General features: G+C 39.0%; 2 protein-coding genes across 20 annotated transcripts in view; both read right to left on the minus strand.

Moving 5' to 3' along the window:
- Nucleotides 1–17,740, minus strand: part of LOC123770661 (protein strawberry notch) — a 125,918-nt gene that overhangs the window by 46,426 nt on the left and 61,752 nt on the right. For 18 of the 19 annotated variants that reach the window (XM_069305791.1, XM_069305793.1, XM_069305785.1 and 15 more), the window contains 3 exons: nt 6,988–7,102; nt 6,145–6,354; nt 2,001–2,341 (listed from right to left, as the gene is read on the minus strand). In XM_069305791.1, coding sequence (XP_069161892.1) covers nt 2,001–2,341; nt 6,145–6,354; nt 6,988–7,102 — 666 coding nt within the window. Of the gene's footprint in view, nt 1–2,000; nt 2,342–6,144; nt 6,355–6,987; nt 7,103–9,508; nt 9,830–17,740 lie in introns of those variants that run through there. The other variant, XM_069305794.1, reaches the window with a different exon arrangement.
- Nucleotides 9,864–16,896, minus strand: LOC138353095 (uncharacterized). Its single transcript, XM_069305795.1, has 2 exons — nt 16,816–16,896; nt 9,864–10,632 (listed from the first exon to the last, which is right to left on the minus strand). Exon 2 carries the CDS (start codon nt 10,602–10,604, stop codon nt 9,864–9,866), a length of 741 nt encoding a protein of 246 aa, XP_069161896.1. The 5' UTR covers nt 10,605–10,632; nt 16,816–16,896.

Below are 17,740 nucleotides of genomic sequence, written 5' to 3' on the forward strand. Positions count from 1 at the left end.
TTACCTCTGACATTTGTTCACCTGGCAGTAAATAGGTACCTGGGATTAAGGCAACTTCTGTGGGGTTGCATTCTGTGGGGTTTGCATACATATTATACTGATTCACTGACAAACTACTAGGTGCAATTAGTCACAGAGTTCTTATTGGACTACCAGGGACCACAAGCCAGAACCTGGCCCCACTCAAAGAGGTGCAGGGAGTAGAGTAGTACTCCTCCCACCATACTACACACAGCACTAATTATCACCACAATCCTGTTATTATCAGAATTCTGGTCATTTTTATCACAGTCAGGGGTCTTCTGTAATACTATCATCGCTAAATAATACCCGTTACATATATATTTTTAGGACATTTTTAGGCGATGCCGAGGTCACAAACTGAACAGCGATGCTCTTAGTTCATGCTACATGCACCAGCCTTGGTAGCTCACTTAGTACTGAGGCTCTCACACCCGGGAATGTTACCCACTATTTTTTGTAAATGGTGTCTGTTTACAGGCATCCTAAGACACATGATGCGAGCCCTGTGTACCCACAGGAGTTTTGAATCGATCCCTATACCTAAAAATGCCACATGGTGCTCTGCGCACCCTCGATCTGACACCACAGGCACTCTGTGCAGTGCAGTGGTTAATGAGTGCACAGGAAAATAAACTGAGCACATGCAGCTTCAAGCACACTACACTCCTGGCTCATGCTTCACAAACATGTATAAGAACAGTTTCAGAGGCAAAAACCCCGACTTGAAACACAGAAGACTGTAAATAGCGACTAGGACAGTGACCAGGCACCATCAGCAAAGAACCGAGGGTGGCATGAGCCAGTTGACCCAGTCAGCCTCCCTTCTTTCCCTAAACTAGGGAAAAAAAGGTGGGACAAACTAGTTCATACTAGCTTGGCAAAATTTTGAAGGGTTATCATCATAGTTGGAGAGGGGGGTGGTTCTTTAGACAATTTTTTAGGTCTTGTTTTAACCTGCAGCAGTTCTGTTTTGCTGACTTTCTGGGTGCCTTCATTGGTGGTGGCAGACATTACTAACTTTAAATGTAAGGTGTTCATATTGCCACCACTCCCTACGCCTTTTAGGGGGCCAGGTTCTGGCTCATAGTCCCCAGTTGGCCAATAAGAACTCTACGACTGATGGCACTGAATCCGTATACTAATAGTGTCAGGAAATCTTAAGAGGCTCCCACCAGAAAAGACCGATTATATGCCAAAATAGCTTTTCATATCCAAGAGGAAAAAATTTGAACTCATCAGTTTCTGGAATTTTTGTTGTTTATGAACTGGTGCATGGGTTAAAGGTTTTTACAGTGCTGAAAACCAATGTTGTTACAATTCATAGTATTATATGAATACATTCTATATACTATATCAATCACTTAAAAGAAGCTTCAGTTGTCGGAGAAATACTGGATTAATCTTAAATTTAATCTGTACTGTGCTCAACGTCAATAAAGTCAAACTTAAGGACATGTTAAGATATTTTTTTCTTTAGAATCCCTTTTCTTGAAAACCATGTTAGGTTAGGTTATAGATGGCCTTTCCAACTTTTATGATGATACTGAAACAAAGCTTTATGCAAAACGTGATCATTAACAATTAGCAAGGATCCCATTTACATAATAAAGTCTAGAGCTGAGTGCACTACACGAATCAAATAATACAAATTTCAAGGAATGGCTCAACCTTAAGTACAGGGACTTGCAGTGCCCATTACTTATAAAATAACATAAGACATTCAATATGAGAGTAACAATCTATTTTATTCAGAAGAGACAATGATTTATATATAATGTAATTATACATGTACAGTACCCGACCTATTAACAATCAAGAGATTGACTTACAATAAACTAAACAAAAATTTGCACATCTGTAAAACATCATAAGGTACATCTTCAATCCTTCTCTCTCAATGGGAAATATTCTTAACTAAAAGAATGGGAGTTATAAGCCCAAACCATTAACTATGTACAGCATTAACAGGTACTCACACAACCGTCGAAGTCATCACCGCACCAATTTAATATCTGTTTTAGTCGCGACTTGTATTTTCCTTGTCCACTAGATGATTCTCCAATGAGAGCTGAGTAAGTAGCAAATAACACACCCTTCTTCACATTTCCATTAAGGTCTGAATTTATCTTCCCATATTTCATTTTACTGAGAAAGTAAACTGAAATATGTCCACAACCAATATCTTTTAAGTCACGTTCTGCATCATATTTAAGATCATTTGACACCGACACCCATATAGATTTTTTCCGACCCTTAAGATAATTTTCGTAAATAATTCCTGCGATTGTGCGCCCTTTGCCAACACCAGCACCATCACCTGCAAAAAAAAAAAAAATAAAATAAAAAATAAGAAATGATGTGGAATATAAAAGTAAGTAAATTGGGAGACTAAGCCTTATGTAGGTCTAGTCATACTGAAAATATTGGATACTAATAAAAGTGATTGAGAAGCCTCAAATAATCAGTTAGCACCACCATACTCACCTACACCACATTCAAAGATCATCATTATTATTATTATTATATGTGGAGAAACATCTGGACAATTGGTCAGTACCCATATTTATTGCTGCTGTATTACCAGTATTCTGTGGCATTTTGTTTAAAGTATCTAGGGAAATAATGTATTGTTATGTACTTTTGTACATTAAGTTATTAATTTTCGTGCCTGGGAGGAAATTTGACTACCTATTCAGGCACTACTACATATCCAATAGCAATTGGGCCCGAGGTGTACAAAGGGGAGGATGCCGAGTGTATATATAATGTGTGTGTGTAAAGTGTAATAACAGCAAAAGCAGAATGTTTTATTGTTCAAAGAACCTAATATTGTACGCACATTAGTGACATGAATATATTTGCGTGTACTAGGTACTACACATTCTTTGATAAATACAAATTTTTACACCCTACTAAATCATTGCACTTGAATAGGCCAGTGTAGTAACATTAAAAATATCAAGAAAATGTAATATATCTAACTTTGTGCACAATACGTGGGGCTAGGCTGAACTTAATCATGTAACGTGACTACCAAACCCACCAGAATTGCTTAGTGGTTCGTAATGGTGCATAATCATTTACATAATTATATATAACATGTATAGACAGTGTGAACAATAGCAAAATAAGCATGTTTTATTGTTTAAAGAATATTGTAGAAAATTTCCACCAAAAGGATAGTATAACATCTGAGTAACATGGTCTATGAAAGCACATGGACCAGGCATGGCTCTTTATAGAACAAACCAAGCTCTTCCAAGTGTTATATAGCTGCCTTTTGCCTATTTTAATTTTTACCGAGTGGTAAAGTGGTAATTTTCATTTAAGGCAGCTAAATGAAAGCAGCACCATTCTTCCTGGAATACCCTGAAACTGAGCCATCTAGGGAACACTGAGATAATACATACAGGTCTTACCCAACGAAGAAAGTAACAGTTTCCTAGTGGCCACTGAATATGACTACTATCACTGCAGACAGCTAACTTTGCTGTTATGTTAGTACAGTTTGGTACATCTTTATTTTCGGGAGTCAGAAAATTTATTATATATGTATCATTATATATATGTGCACATATATAATGTGCACATATTAGGCACACACACATACATCTGTGTATACAGTATTGGAATTCCACATGTTCTATTATAGAAATTTCTCAAATTACACACTATTGCACAATGTAACTGGAAAAACAAGTAAAAAAAAAGTCAGAAAATCCGTGACACTGCCCAGGCAACTTCCATGGGGCGGCTCATCCATCAACGGCTGTGAGCTGTGAATTGTGATGTCATCACAAGATTTCCCCTCACCACCACGGCCAAAGCAAGCTATATAACCCCCCCCCCAATCCCCGTGATCAGGGAATGCAGTTCACAATATTAAACAAAAACCTTTGGATTTGTCCATGCACATCATGGATTTGTCATATGTAACATGCAGGGGTTAAACCTGACTTTAACCAATGATGGTACTGAGTAGTGTTTAAATGAAGTATAATTTGTATAAATGTCTTCTCATTACTCTTTCTAGCACCTTGCATCAAATGCTTGTTTGTGACACAGATCTTTAGTTCAGTAGTTCCTATCATCTTCCTTTAATATAAACAGATACAATATATGTGTCATGCTTCCACATCCCATCAAAAACTTCTTCTAATTTTCTGCAAAACTGTGAAACACCACACCATAATGCAAGACTCAGCAAGATTCAGAGACAATGACCACAATAATAAATAATCTGAATCTTTGGAAGTATTCGGGATGCAATAATGACAATTTACACAGAATATGGTATGGTAGAACATGCACCTTCCAAATATAACAGCCCATCTTCCTGTTTTGATAGTACTTATAGGGAGGATGAGGACCATAGGATATATACCAATATACAACACAATTAGAAAGTAGAAACAGGGTACAATTTAATGTGGACGAACCGGAAGACCATTTTCTATTTGTGTTGCAAAGACAAACTAAATTAACCTAACCTTCCTAGGCCTAATACACTATCTGAGGCCTAATATAGTACATGTGTGTGTGCTATATTAGGCCTAGGAATATTTCAGTTAGATTTTTAGCTTTATTTTTTTCGACCCAATAAAGTGAATAGTACAAAGTTCTACTATCTAATTAATTAGTACATAATTAATTAGTACATCAATTTTTGTACTATAGTGCAGTTACAAAAAGTACTATCTAAACAGGAGGATGGGTTGAATATAAATATATTATTAATCAACCATTCTTGATAAATAAAAATGCAAAAAACCAGCGTTGAATGTAATGAAGTGCCATTTTCTGGGCGAGTCCCAGAGGCTCACCAGAGCTATTCTGGGCTGATATGCATATATTAGACCGTGGCATTCGTCAATTCGATTGGAATTCTAGCCTCCTGGGTTGACCCGGTTTTTCTCCTTCCCTGTTCCAGGGCTCAGGTCTCCCAGGTTGTCTGCAGTGTTATTCGGTCCACCCAGCCTGTGGTCTATCCTCGTGCCTACGACATTCGCAAATTTGCTGCTCTAGCAGCCGTTTTAGGTAATACAGTATATGTCTTGGGCTGACATTTGGGCGTGAGGATTTTCGAGGTTGAACAGGGTCCTGGCAGCCCGTTACCTCGTTAATGTTCCAGGCCCTAGTCGGGCGTATGTCACTTTGGGTTGCAGGTTGCAGCCAGTTGTCTCAACTTCGATGCAAGTGGTGGCCGCCTCCTGGGAAACTCCCTCTTTACTTTTTCTGTGGTTAGGTAGCTCTGGGAAGCCAGAGGGGCTCTCCACAGAAAACTAGCGTTGAATGTAATGAAACACCATATTCAGGGAGAGTCCCGGAGGTTCCCAGGGAGCCCTCCCTCCTTCTAGTCGGCGGTTTTTCGTGTTTTGATATTCAGCCTTTGAACTGAGGTTGGATAGCCAGTGCCAAGAGTCTGGGGCTCCCCCTTCCCCCTCCTAGGGAGAGGGGAGCTGTGCAGACAGCAGTGCGACAGCAGTTGTGACATCATACTTGTTTGCTTGTGTTTAGATGGTGGAGTTCTGCTTGATAGTTCAGTTTTCGGTAGCAATTTTAATCAGGTAGAGTCTGTTTTGGGACACCTACCTTTCTGGGTGCCTAACCCGGTAGATGGAAGTAATAGAATGCTTCCAACCACCTGGGAGTTTCTATAGGCCATTTCTCCTCATGCCTCTCTGAGGGGGCCAGGTTCTGGCTCGTGGTCCCTGGTAGGCTAGAACTCCAATCGAATGACTGATGCCACTGCATATCAGCCTGGTATAGCTCCGGGCAGTCAGAGGGGCTCTCCACAGAAACATGTAAAGTACTGTACTGGATTGCAAAACTTACTAGGGGTATCATTTGCAACCAAGATTACTGTGATTATTTCCTGGAAGCAGGAAATAATCAATAATAATAGCAGTGTGTAGAAATTATACAGTAATTTAACAATTTTTTAAATTTTTTAAATTTGAATATTTTATAATTCAGTGAAAACTAGATGGTATTGAAAGAAATCAAATAAAACCAGAAAATTAACCCAATGCAATTCACAAATTACCAATTCTAAAATACCTAATGATGACTAAATGGTTAAACTATCATAGGTATAGGACCACAATGAGTAGCACGTACCTATAAGGAATCCTGCCCGGGTTCCATCTGGTAGAAACTGTTCATGCTGCTGTGAGGCATATGTGATGCTCTCTAGCTGTAAAGCTGAAAGCTTCCCCGTATCAATTGAGGAATCAGGAATGTCCATGTCGTACCATACATCAGGTGGCTCAACTGATGACATTGATGCTGTTTCCACCACCTGGTCAGGGTGCTTGATGCCAACTTTCACTATAAAGAAAATAATATTAATCTAGTTATATTGTTTTTTGAAATCTTAAAATATGTGAAGCTTTAAATATATAGTAGAAACCTATAGTGAGAAACCCTTTTCTGGGTAAGTCAATTGAGTGCCTCCCTAGAGCAAAAACCTCCTACCCTCAGGACATGTACAGAATATGCAGTCAGGGTAAATGAACAGTCTGCAACTGTGCATCATGGATTTACTCAAATTGTTCCATGTTGGATTATACTGGCAGTAGGGAGACACTGGAGAGTACTCAATGCAGCCTAGAATGATGGTCAGAAAACACATTCCAAACAACTCAAAAACCCTTCCAAACACTAACAGGCTGCCAATTAGCACATGCAATTTTCTGGTTGCTCTATTCAGCAAAATCCAGAAGCAATACCCGAAAAATACAGAACAGGGTCCACCAACTCCTCGTACCTTATTATCTTACTAAGCTCCAAACAAACCACCTAAGCCAAGGAACTACCTCGATTGACTGTTGTCATGGTCCAATATATACACATCAGCCCATTGTAGCCTCCGGGAAGCCGAAGGAGCTCTCCACAGAAAAAGACATCACTTGGTTGCAAAACACTATTCACAGCAAAAGAGTTTCTAATGGAAAAACTTACACTTTGTTGGCATGTAGTCTGAATATGTTTCTGCAATACCCATATCATCATCCTCCTCTACTTCTTCTTCTGGGTTGGGTTGGGCCATCATCAGAGGGTTTACTTGCATCCCCATCTGTCACAAAGGAATAAATATATATGAACAAAAAATCATCAAAGACCAGTTTATAATATAATATAATACAAAGACCAGACTTTGATGACAAAAAAATCAAAGATCAGTTTATAATACTGTACAGTACTAGAAATAATTCATGCAACTATAGCATTCTAAGAAACAGATGAGCATGAAAATTTAAAATACTGTATTTGTGTTCTTATTCTGTAAAAATGAAATGGCAATTCAAGTACTTAGTCATCAACATTAGCTAATTAAACCCCCCTTTTTCAACTAGAGTTAACACATATAAAATGGTGAGAAAAACTTTTAGTTTAACTTAAGCCATCCACTTACACTAAACTTGATACAACACACTACTACTAAAATTAGATATGGTACAATCTCACGAGGGCAATCTAGAAGAGTACTCCCAAGCCGGCATATCTCAGGGTACAAGCAGAATGGTGGAATGAATACAGGAAGAGTAATGATTGCCCAATAGTGTAATGAGTAATGGGGTTATAATGAATTATAAACATAATTAGTACAGAATGGGGAGAGGAATCCAGAATGCTGGAAAGAACACAGATTTCTGTAATTAGCAGAAACTAGTGTAACCAGTCTAGTGTAAAACTAGACTGGCACATACTAGTACACAGTAGGTGTACTAGTGTGACCCAGCCCAAACTTACTAAGAGAACAGTGTAAAGTGGTGAAGCTTTTTGCCACACCCAAGGCATCGGAACCAAGAGTAACTTGAACTATCATGGCCAACATCCATTAGCCAAAGAAGCGTTCAATATCTAAGTCAAGTTCCCAAGAGCACTTGAATGTTTTTTAACAATGCATGTACATGTGAAATATTTAGGGAGAGGACACGCTGAACAAGCACAAGTTAGTGAAAATGAACATTGTAGAGATAAAGGGTAAAATGAGGAGGGAGGAGACAAGGCGAAGGGGAAAAAATTGACCAAGTGATGGAGATGGACTGGTTGTATGTGTTCTGTCATGGCACTAACTAGGTAATTGTATGTTGAGTGACAGCTGGATCTTTGGGTCACCTTCAAGATACTATACCCAGTGAAAAAAACACTAAATACACATAGGAGATGGAAATGAACAAAGCTGTTTAAAAACAGTTCCTTAGAAAATGAATGAAATTTACAACACTGTGAGGCAACTTTACATCTAGTAAATAGCTCAGCAATATACATTTTCCTACCATATCTGGTGATATTAACTTTCCAATGATTCTACTAAGATATTACAGTATTATTAAAAGATATACAGTGGGGCCTCAATTTACAATGGTAATCCGTTCCCAGAGACGGATTGCAAGTCGAAATATCATAAGTCGAAGTGATTTTTCCCATAAGAAAAAGGGAATTGAATTAATCCGTTCCTCACCCTCCAAAATATTAACTTACAAATACATTTTATACTGAATACAATTTTTTTTCTCTAACTACAAGACAGTACAAATGTTTATCTTACCTTTATGGAGGACTCTTGATGGCATATGGAAGATGGTGAGGAGGGGGGAGGAGGGGGGAGGAGGAGGAGAAGAGGTGTTACTGTTTGGAAGGAGTGTCCCTTTCTATTATAACATCAGGCAGTGAGGACGTCTCTGGGGTACACACACTGGCATGTTTTGCCTGCATACCACTAGGACCTGCTTCTAGCTCTCTGCTTGATTTTCTCACTAGAAATCGTTCCATTGAAGATTGTTCTTCCCTTCTTTCCAACACTTGTCTGTAGTGAGGCATCCCATTGTCATTAAAAAGATCAATGCTAAGGGCTGTTACAGCTTTATCTGGGTGATTCTTTTCAGCAAAACTTTGCCGTCCTTCCCATACTACACACATTTTCTTAATTAATCAAGAAGGGACATCCTCTCATGCCGCCGCCGCCTCTGAAGATTTATTGTACTGCCTAGCTAGTTCAACAACACTAGTACTATTTTAATGTTTACATATAACCTCTTGTTTTTCCTCTATGGTCATTCTTACATGTCTTCTCATATGTTGAACCTTACCGCTGACTTTCTTGAGACCCAAGGCTTGATATATAATAATCAGTCTAATGTTCAAAAAGCGAAAAATCACCACAAAAACGGAATTTCTTATAGGTGTGATCGTCACTAAATGGACAGCTCTAGTAAATTGAGGCAGGTCGGCCCGCGTGACCAGGAACCACATGCTCGGTCGCCCCAAACGTGTACCAACAATTATTGTTAGTCAACGACACTATCGTAAGTCGACTCGCATTTTTCGATCAAATTTACATTGTAACTCGAAATTATCGTAAGTCGGGGCAATTGTAAGTCGAGGTGCCACTGTACATTATTTAACATCTTCTTTACCCCATTGTTGATATTTTTGTCAATACAAAATAAACATTAAAAATAAAAATTATTATTACCTCATGTCTTGTCTTCCAGGGCCCCCAGGCATCAGAATTTGAATTAATTTGAGTAATGTCTTCGAGTTTGAAATTAAATGGAGCAATGACGAGGTTTCTGATTCTATTTTCTGACCCTTTGCAGCTCTTCAACATTTGCTTCTGTGTCTTTATGCATGTGAATGCAAGCTCCAAAGTAAATGGCCAGCAACACTGAGTGCACACTCCTTGTCTAAAACATTTGTCTATGTGCTCTAAACACTTTAATTTCTTATATAATCCATTCACAGAGTGTGCAACCATTTTAAGATTCATTAAATATTCAAGGAATAAAATGTGTTGGCGACCCATTTTAACATTATTGTACTCTGGAGCTTTATTTCGTATTTTTGTTATATACTCTTTCAAATATCTTACGAAAATCAATACTGTCAATATTGGACAGTAAAATGCTACTGGAGGCTTTCAACTTGTTTTCAAAGGGCTTTTGGACTAAGCTTTTCCTCGATTCATCTTTACGTATTTCTTTGACTATTTCAAGGAAGTCTGCATCTTTAATAGATGAATGCACCCCATGACACTGTCCAGACCAATTGATAATTTGTATTTGGCTTAACTCATCATCATTTGAATGTATAATATCAGGAGCATCATCGGTCAAATCCACTGTATCAACATTATAAACATTTCCATTTTTACACACAGCCAAATCTAAAGTCTTTGCAGCAAGGCGTTTTTCACCTACTTTTGAGTATGTAACTTTAACATCCGAGTACAACTCCTCATCAGAACAATCGAGAATAGACAGATCATCCTCCTCTTCACTCTCAATTCTTGAAGTAGAAGAATGTTTTTCCTTGTAGTAGTAGGACTGTTTTTCTTGGGCTAGGTCCCCATATTTTGTATTAACAAATATGGAGGGGGCAGGGTTATATGGAGACTGGTATGCGTTCAAATCAGGAAGACTGTCATCATCTTCAAGGTCAATATATGCTGTTTTATACCAAGCTGCTGCGTTTGCATTTAAATTTTCCTTTGAAGTTCTAGGAAATACAGGCGGAGTCAACTCACAACTGTTTAGTGGTTCAATTATTTCACAATCAGAGTCATTATCCATTTTCACCACAACTTTAATTTCAAATAGCCTGTCCAAAACCAAGCAAACATTATCATATTCACCATCCTTAATCAGGAGCAATGACAATGTGTAATCAAAATAAATGTTTATGCTGCCAAATTTAGTACTGTAAATAAAATGTTGATCAACAGAGCTAAATTATCTACTGAAAACATATCCCAAATATCTAAGGTAAATTAAAATTTAAAATCAAGAGTTAACTGAATTTTCTAGTGGGAACCAGTTGCCCACACACTTCTGCCCTTCAACTTGGCTCAACCCTACTATCCTCTGTTGCAAGTTGAAGACAGCCCAATGCAATACATGACTTTTTTTTTTTTGTTACTTTAACAACTCCCACCAATGCATTCATTCCACTTGCTGACTACTCACCTACTCATACAGGTCATGAAAACTTCCTTACATCTCCAGGACTGAAGTGCATGTCAAATTTTCCTTTATGTCCCCTTGTCCTACTTTTTGTTTAGATTCAAATATATTTTGTACTGTACATAGTGATCTTATCCCTCTGTTTCTTCTCTCCTCTAAGTTTTTAAGTTCAAGTTCCATCAATCTGTCCTCACAGCTGAGCCCTCTTAATTCTGGTATTAATCTACCTGAAAACCTGAGCTTCCTCAGGTTTCTTTTTGTGCTTCACAGAAAGTGGGTTCGAAGCTGGTGCTGCATACTCAAGTAATGGTTTCAAATAAATAATGTATATGGAACTGAAAATCTCTTGTTTAGATTCTTAAATGTGTCCTTATGCCTGCTAACTTCCAATATGCTGCTGTTGATATCCTGTTTATATGAGCTTCCAGTGTTAGTGTTGTGATTATGTCTACTCCCAGGGCTTTCCCTCTTATTTCTGTAATTGCTTTTCCATTACAGTAAAGATAAATGAAAGTCTTCTATCTCCCTTACCCATTTTAATTACTTTACACTGATCTGGATTGAATTCCAGTGGCCATTTATCTGGCCCCTCCAATAGTATGTGAAAGTCTTCTTTCAGCACCCTACAACCTCTTCAGCTCTTACTCTCTTCATTAACTTTTCATCAACATTCATGTTGATGTAAGATGACTAATTGAAACAGATGACTCTGTTTCATCTGCAAACACTGACATGTACGAGCTCTCTCTCTCCAAGTGACCACTTACATAAATTAGAAAGAACAATGATACTAGGACAGAGCTTCAGCCTGACATATCCTGACTATGATCCTTATGTTTCCTGTCCATCGGTTACCCCAGAATCCAGTCCAATACCTTTCCTGTTATCTCCATTTCTCTCTCAACCGTATTAGTCTTTTGTGAGGAACTATAAAAAACTGTATGGCAGTCCTCCTCTATGACCTCTTTTGTCATAGAATTCAATAACATTTAACCACTGCACTGTGGAGAGCGCCTTGAGATGCTGGATCGAGCACCACGTAGCATTTGTAGGGATAGGGAGCGATTCAAAACTCCCACGGGTACATGGGGATCACATGTGCCTCTGGACTCCTGTAAACAGATCCCATCGTGGAAAAAAAAATCATCATCCATGTTGGCTGCGAGAGCCTTAGTACTGAGAGAGCTACCAAGGCTGGCGCATGCAGGAGCCGCGCAGTGCTATGGGCGCCACATGATGAAAATGGGTGAGTGTGTGTTTTTATTACATCATAAGAGGAAGGTAATTACAAGAAACAATAAGAGAAATTGACCTAGAAGAGATAATCCCAATATTATCTTCAGAAGCTCATGTGAACAGGATAACATCAGCAGCATATGGGAATTTAGCAAACACAAGAACAAAATTTAAGAATTTATACAATGAGGCTATGAAGTTCACACACACAGCCCATGTGAGACCATTACTTGAGTATGCAGCACCAGCATGGAACCCACGACTTGAGAAATTTGAGAAGATTCAGAGGTTTGTAATTAGATTAGTACCAGAATTGTACTTCTGGTACTAATAGAAATACTAATTCTGGTAATCGACAAAGTGGACAAATGAAGCCTGTTTAAATTAAACAGAGGTAGGGATAAGGGGAGATCAGTGGAAGTTGTACATGCAATTGTGTCAAGGTGATGGAAGGAAGTTTTCGTTCCATGTGCAGGTGGTCAGTAAGTGGAATGCATTGAAGGAAGAAGTTGTTGAAGCCATTTCCATCTACAACGTTAAGAAAAAATATGATGAAAACATTAATATTAAGAGGTACAGTAATTATCATGTCAGGTATAAAAGATTAGCAGGTGAGGCATAGAGAGAGATCTTGCTCCTCCATGGTCACTGGTAGATAAGCACTGATAAGTACTGGAGCTACTAGCAATATCTGCAAGTTTCCAGATGAAACAAGGACAGAGCATGGAGTGAATACAAAATGAGAGGCTGATAAACCATTGAAAGAAAAACTAGTGCCGAGTGGAAATATTACAAATGTGGTTTAATTTATTGTTAAGAAATGTAGTAAAGCAGTACTATATACAGTAGCATAAAAAAAACATCAAATTCTGATGAGACTTTGGGGGGTCATGTTTAGCAGCGACCCGAGGCAGAGACAAAAATACTGGGATTTATAAGCAACATAAGCAACAGAAGAATTAATATTTTCAGCTGTATCTAGCACTGGTTAAGCCCCACTGTGCAGCTGTGGTTGCCGACACTGCCACTATGAAAACAATCACATCTCTATTGACCAGGGTGATTTTTTAGCAAGAGAAAGAGGAGAATGGCTAAAAATGTCCAGACACTACCACCAACTCAGTCAAATGCTGGAGAGGACGCAAACACAGTGGCCTCCCTACCAGAGCCTCAGATATTAACACCAAGTAAAGCATCCAGCACTTCCACAAACATGATAACTTTTTTATTTGCCAACATCCTGGGTATAAAAACACACATGCAAATCTAACAAAGTTCATTTTGTAGATGGCTTCCTACACGAGGCAAATGCAGTGTTTGCAGCCCTAATGGAAACCCTACACAAAGGACTTCCAATGATGGTGAAATATGGATCTCAGAGTACAATCTTTTCAGATGTGACAGGAAGCACAGGTTACAGGGTGGGGTCAGCCTGTACATCAAAGACACACTCATCTATATTGACCTGTTAACGCCACAAACGATATGGTGGAAGTGCTAATAATCAAAACAGAAATCCTAAATGTAGTTATTGTCCTTCTATAAAAGTCACCAGAGGCAAATCCTCAGCAGTTTAAAGATCAACTAATGAAAATAGAACACTGCATAGAAAACCTCACAAATCCAGCCCCGAACATCATCCTGCTTGGGGACTTCAACCTACGGCACCTGAATTGGAAGCACTTAACCAATACAGTTATATCAGAGAGAATACCAGGAAGTAGCCTAAATGAACAGTCACATGCAAATAATCTGCTACGGATGTGCCACAGATTTGCCTTAAACAAGCAAATAGTAGAACCAATTAGAAAAGAGAACACGCTGGACCTCATTTTCACAAATAATGATGAATTGATCAGGAACATAATGATTACAAATACCTGTTACTCAGATCACAACCTAATTGAAGTTCTGACAAGCTTGGGGAATACCTTCAAAACCAGTCCCGAATCCCAGGGGAGGAGAATTCAGCAAATATTAATATAAACAGATTAACCGTAAGCAAATAAATCAAGATCTCACAGAAATAAGCTGGGAAGAACAGCTAGAAAATGCAAACCTGAACCAGTGCCTGGAAAAAATAAACTCAGTGGCTTTAGAAATATGCTCAAACTGCATACACTTACAAAAAAAAGAAGAGATGAAGACTGAAACGGGAATAGCATTCCCTCTATAGGCAAAGAAAATGAATTGTGGAACAACCCGAGAGTCACACCCTAACTCAAGAACAACGAAGGAGGCTAGGTAGAGAAACGGAAACGACAGAACTAAAGCTACAGTAATTGTACAAAATCCAAGAGGGAGAATGATAGCAAAAGACCATCAGTGAAAGAGAGAGAAATCCAAAATATTTTTTCTATGCAAAATCAAGATACAAAACTACATCTAGAATCGGGCCCCTGCAAACGGGAAATGAAACTTTCACAGATGACAACAAAGAAATGAGCGAAATACTGAAGAATCAGTATGACTGTTTTCAGCGAGCCACTAAACACATTAAGGATGTGATGCCAACATAAAATCAAATATCATATCATCCTATTCCCCATTGGATTTTGAAGAAACCATAGACAGTATGCCTATGCACTATGCTCCAAACACTGATTCTTGAAACTCCATATTCATAAAGAATTGTAAACAAAAAAAAACACTGTCGCAGGCCCTTCACATTCTTTGGAGACAAAGTCTAGATACAGGCGTTATCCCTGACATACTAAAAACAGCAGAAATAGCACCACTCCATAAAGGAGGAAATAAACCATAGAGACAAAAAACTACAGACCGATAGCACTAACATCACACATGCAGATGGCAACAGGATTTTTATGAAAGTAGACAACAGAGGAACGAAGAAAGAACCTTTAAAGAACACAATAAAGTAGCTGTCACAACTGTAAGACAACTGACATGTTGGATAATAAGAACTTCTCAAACTAGAGATGCTATACCAATGATACTCTTCAATATGACGCTAGTGCTCTCTAGAGCACTAGCGTCATAATGAGAGCTCTGTCATTGTGCAACATATTGTTGCACAATGACAGCCCCTTAAAAAGCTAGAGAAATTGTTGACCTGGAGAGTATGTAGAGATCCTTTACTTTTAGAATCCACTCAGTAAAACATCTAAACATTTGGGACTGACTAAAATGCCTAAATCTGTATTCTCTTGAGTGCAGGCATGAGAGATGCATAATAATTTACATGTGAAACATACTAAGGTGGCTGGTCCCAAAACTGCACACAAATATAACATCACATGAGACCAGAAGGCATGGCAGGGTGTAGCAGAATACCCCCATTGAAAAGCAGAGGTGCAACAGGTACTCTGACAGAGAACTCTATCAACATTAGAAGCCCAAGACTCTTCTTCTTCATAGTAGGTGCAGTTTGCGTGAAGGGTTTGTCCTCCCGATGACTGCTGAAAGCCCAAGACTGTTCAACACGCTTCCACTACACATAAGGGCACAACTGACCGACCCCCTCACAGTGTTCAAGAGAAAACTTGATAAACACTTCTGCTCGCAGCCGCATCCAACAGCCTGGTTGACCAGTCGAGCAATGAGGAGGCCTGTTTGAGAACCGGGCCATGGGGACACTAAGCCCTGGAATCATCGCAAGCTAACCGCAAGGTAAGCCATACTTCAGAAACGCCATATGACCCTTTAGAGAAAATACTGCACAAAACCATCACAAGGTATTAAGATATCTGGTATCAGGGATCTTTCACATAGAGACAGACTTAAGTGTCAATCTACACTCACTAGACATTTACAGGATAAAGGAGAATATGATTGAGGTTTACAAGTGGCGAAGGACAAAGTTTTTAAACTATTGAAACAAGTGATCCAGCAATTTCCTTTCTGGGGAGATAGAGAAGTACTGGTTTCAAAATAGTTATGAATGAGTGAAATGGGCAGCCAGCTGGTACCTGGATTGTACCTGGATGGGGTTCTGGAAGTTCTTCTACTCCCCAACCCCTGCCCGAGGCCAGACTTGACTTGTGAGAGTTTGGTCCACCAGGCTGTTGCTTGGAGTGGCCCGCAGGCCCACATACCCACCACAGCCCGGTTGGTCTGGCACTTCTTGAAGAAATCTATCCAGTTTTCTCTTGAAGATGTCCATGGCTGTAACGGCAATATTTCTTGTGCTCACTGGGACTAGTATTATTGAGTCAAGTGACAATTTTCACAAATGGATTGGATAGGTATATGAGCGATGTGAATAGGTATATTAGAGGGGTGGACGGATCCTGCTTAGTATGGACAAAGGAGTCTGTTGTAGTGCTCCCTAATTCTTAAGTTCTAATTGTGGGTTGAGTTCTTTCATTGGAAATACTTAATCTAAGCTGAAGTAGCGAATGTCCACATGGCACCAGTTGCTTGAAGGCTTTTATCATCTTCTCTATTACATCACATTAATAACAGCACTTTTCAGGACCAGGCTCATCCACTTTTTCTAAACATTAAATATTCCTCATCAAAATATATTTGTCAGAGTGTCAACCATTATTATTTAGCGTGTACACGTCAGTGTGTACCACAGATGAAGAGCAGCCCCCACACTCCCATAAGGATGAGACAATACAGAGAGCGGATAATATCCAGCCACCACGAAGGGCTGGAGCCATCAGTCGTGTGGAGGACTGGCGGCCAGCCTGTGTTTACACTCCCCCCCCCCCCCCTTCACACCTCTCAATATCTTACATTTATTTCCACTCAATTAGAAATCGATTCGCCTATTTTTAATAAAGGCTGTAATTATAGACAGGTCAGTTTCTTAAAATACACAAAATCAAACGAAATCTAAGCTGAATAATTTAGTGTAAGCGAGTAATATAAATATGTTGGGGGGGGGGGGAGGAGGGAAGCACCCGGGGACCCCCCCCACCCACCCCGACCAGTCAGCTGGTCGCCAGCACCACGTGTTTTCACCCTCATGTATACAACTACAAATGTATCCCGCTTTTCCATTCATATACACTTAAGAGGTTAATTTACACCTAGAGTATATGCACAAGTCAAGTATTATTCCTAGTTCGATAGACGACTTTCGTAGTGGCATTAATAATTCTCTGATGGTTATTAATCAAACACCAAACCAAAGGTGTTCTCATTGACTTAAAAATAATACCCATCTTCTAATACTGTAAAAGTCTACAATTCAGAACATATATACACCCAGAAGTGTTCTCCGCGGTCAGTGTATATCAACTAACAATTTACATACGGCCTCCCGTATCTTCAAGACTGGCCGGTTAGCGATTATAAGTTGGTGTGACCTTAATAGTCCTTCAAAGGTTCATAGTCTTTAAGCCCAATATCAAACAAAACTACAACTATTAATATAATACAAAATAGCAATACACATCGAACATACTTAATACAACATATTTTAAATACTGCTACATGATAATTACCAGTACTTGAATAATATGGGGCTAGATTTAAAAAAAAATTCTTCACATCGAAACATTATTCACAAAACAACTTGCGTCGTAATTTCAATTATA

Source organism: Procambarus clarkii, chromosome 56 (assembly GCF_040958095.1).
Source record: "Procambarus clarkii isolate CNS0578487 chromosome 56, FALCON_Pclarkii_2.0, whole genome shotgun sequence".
NCBI classification, from domain to species: Eukaryota; Metazoa; Arthropoda; class Malacostraca; order Decapoda; family Cambaridae; genus Procambarus; species Procambarus clarkii.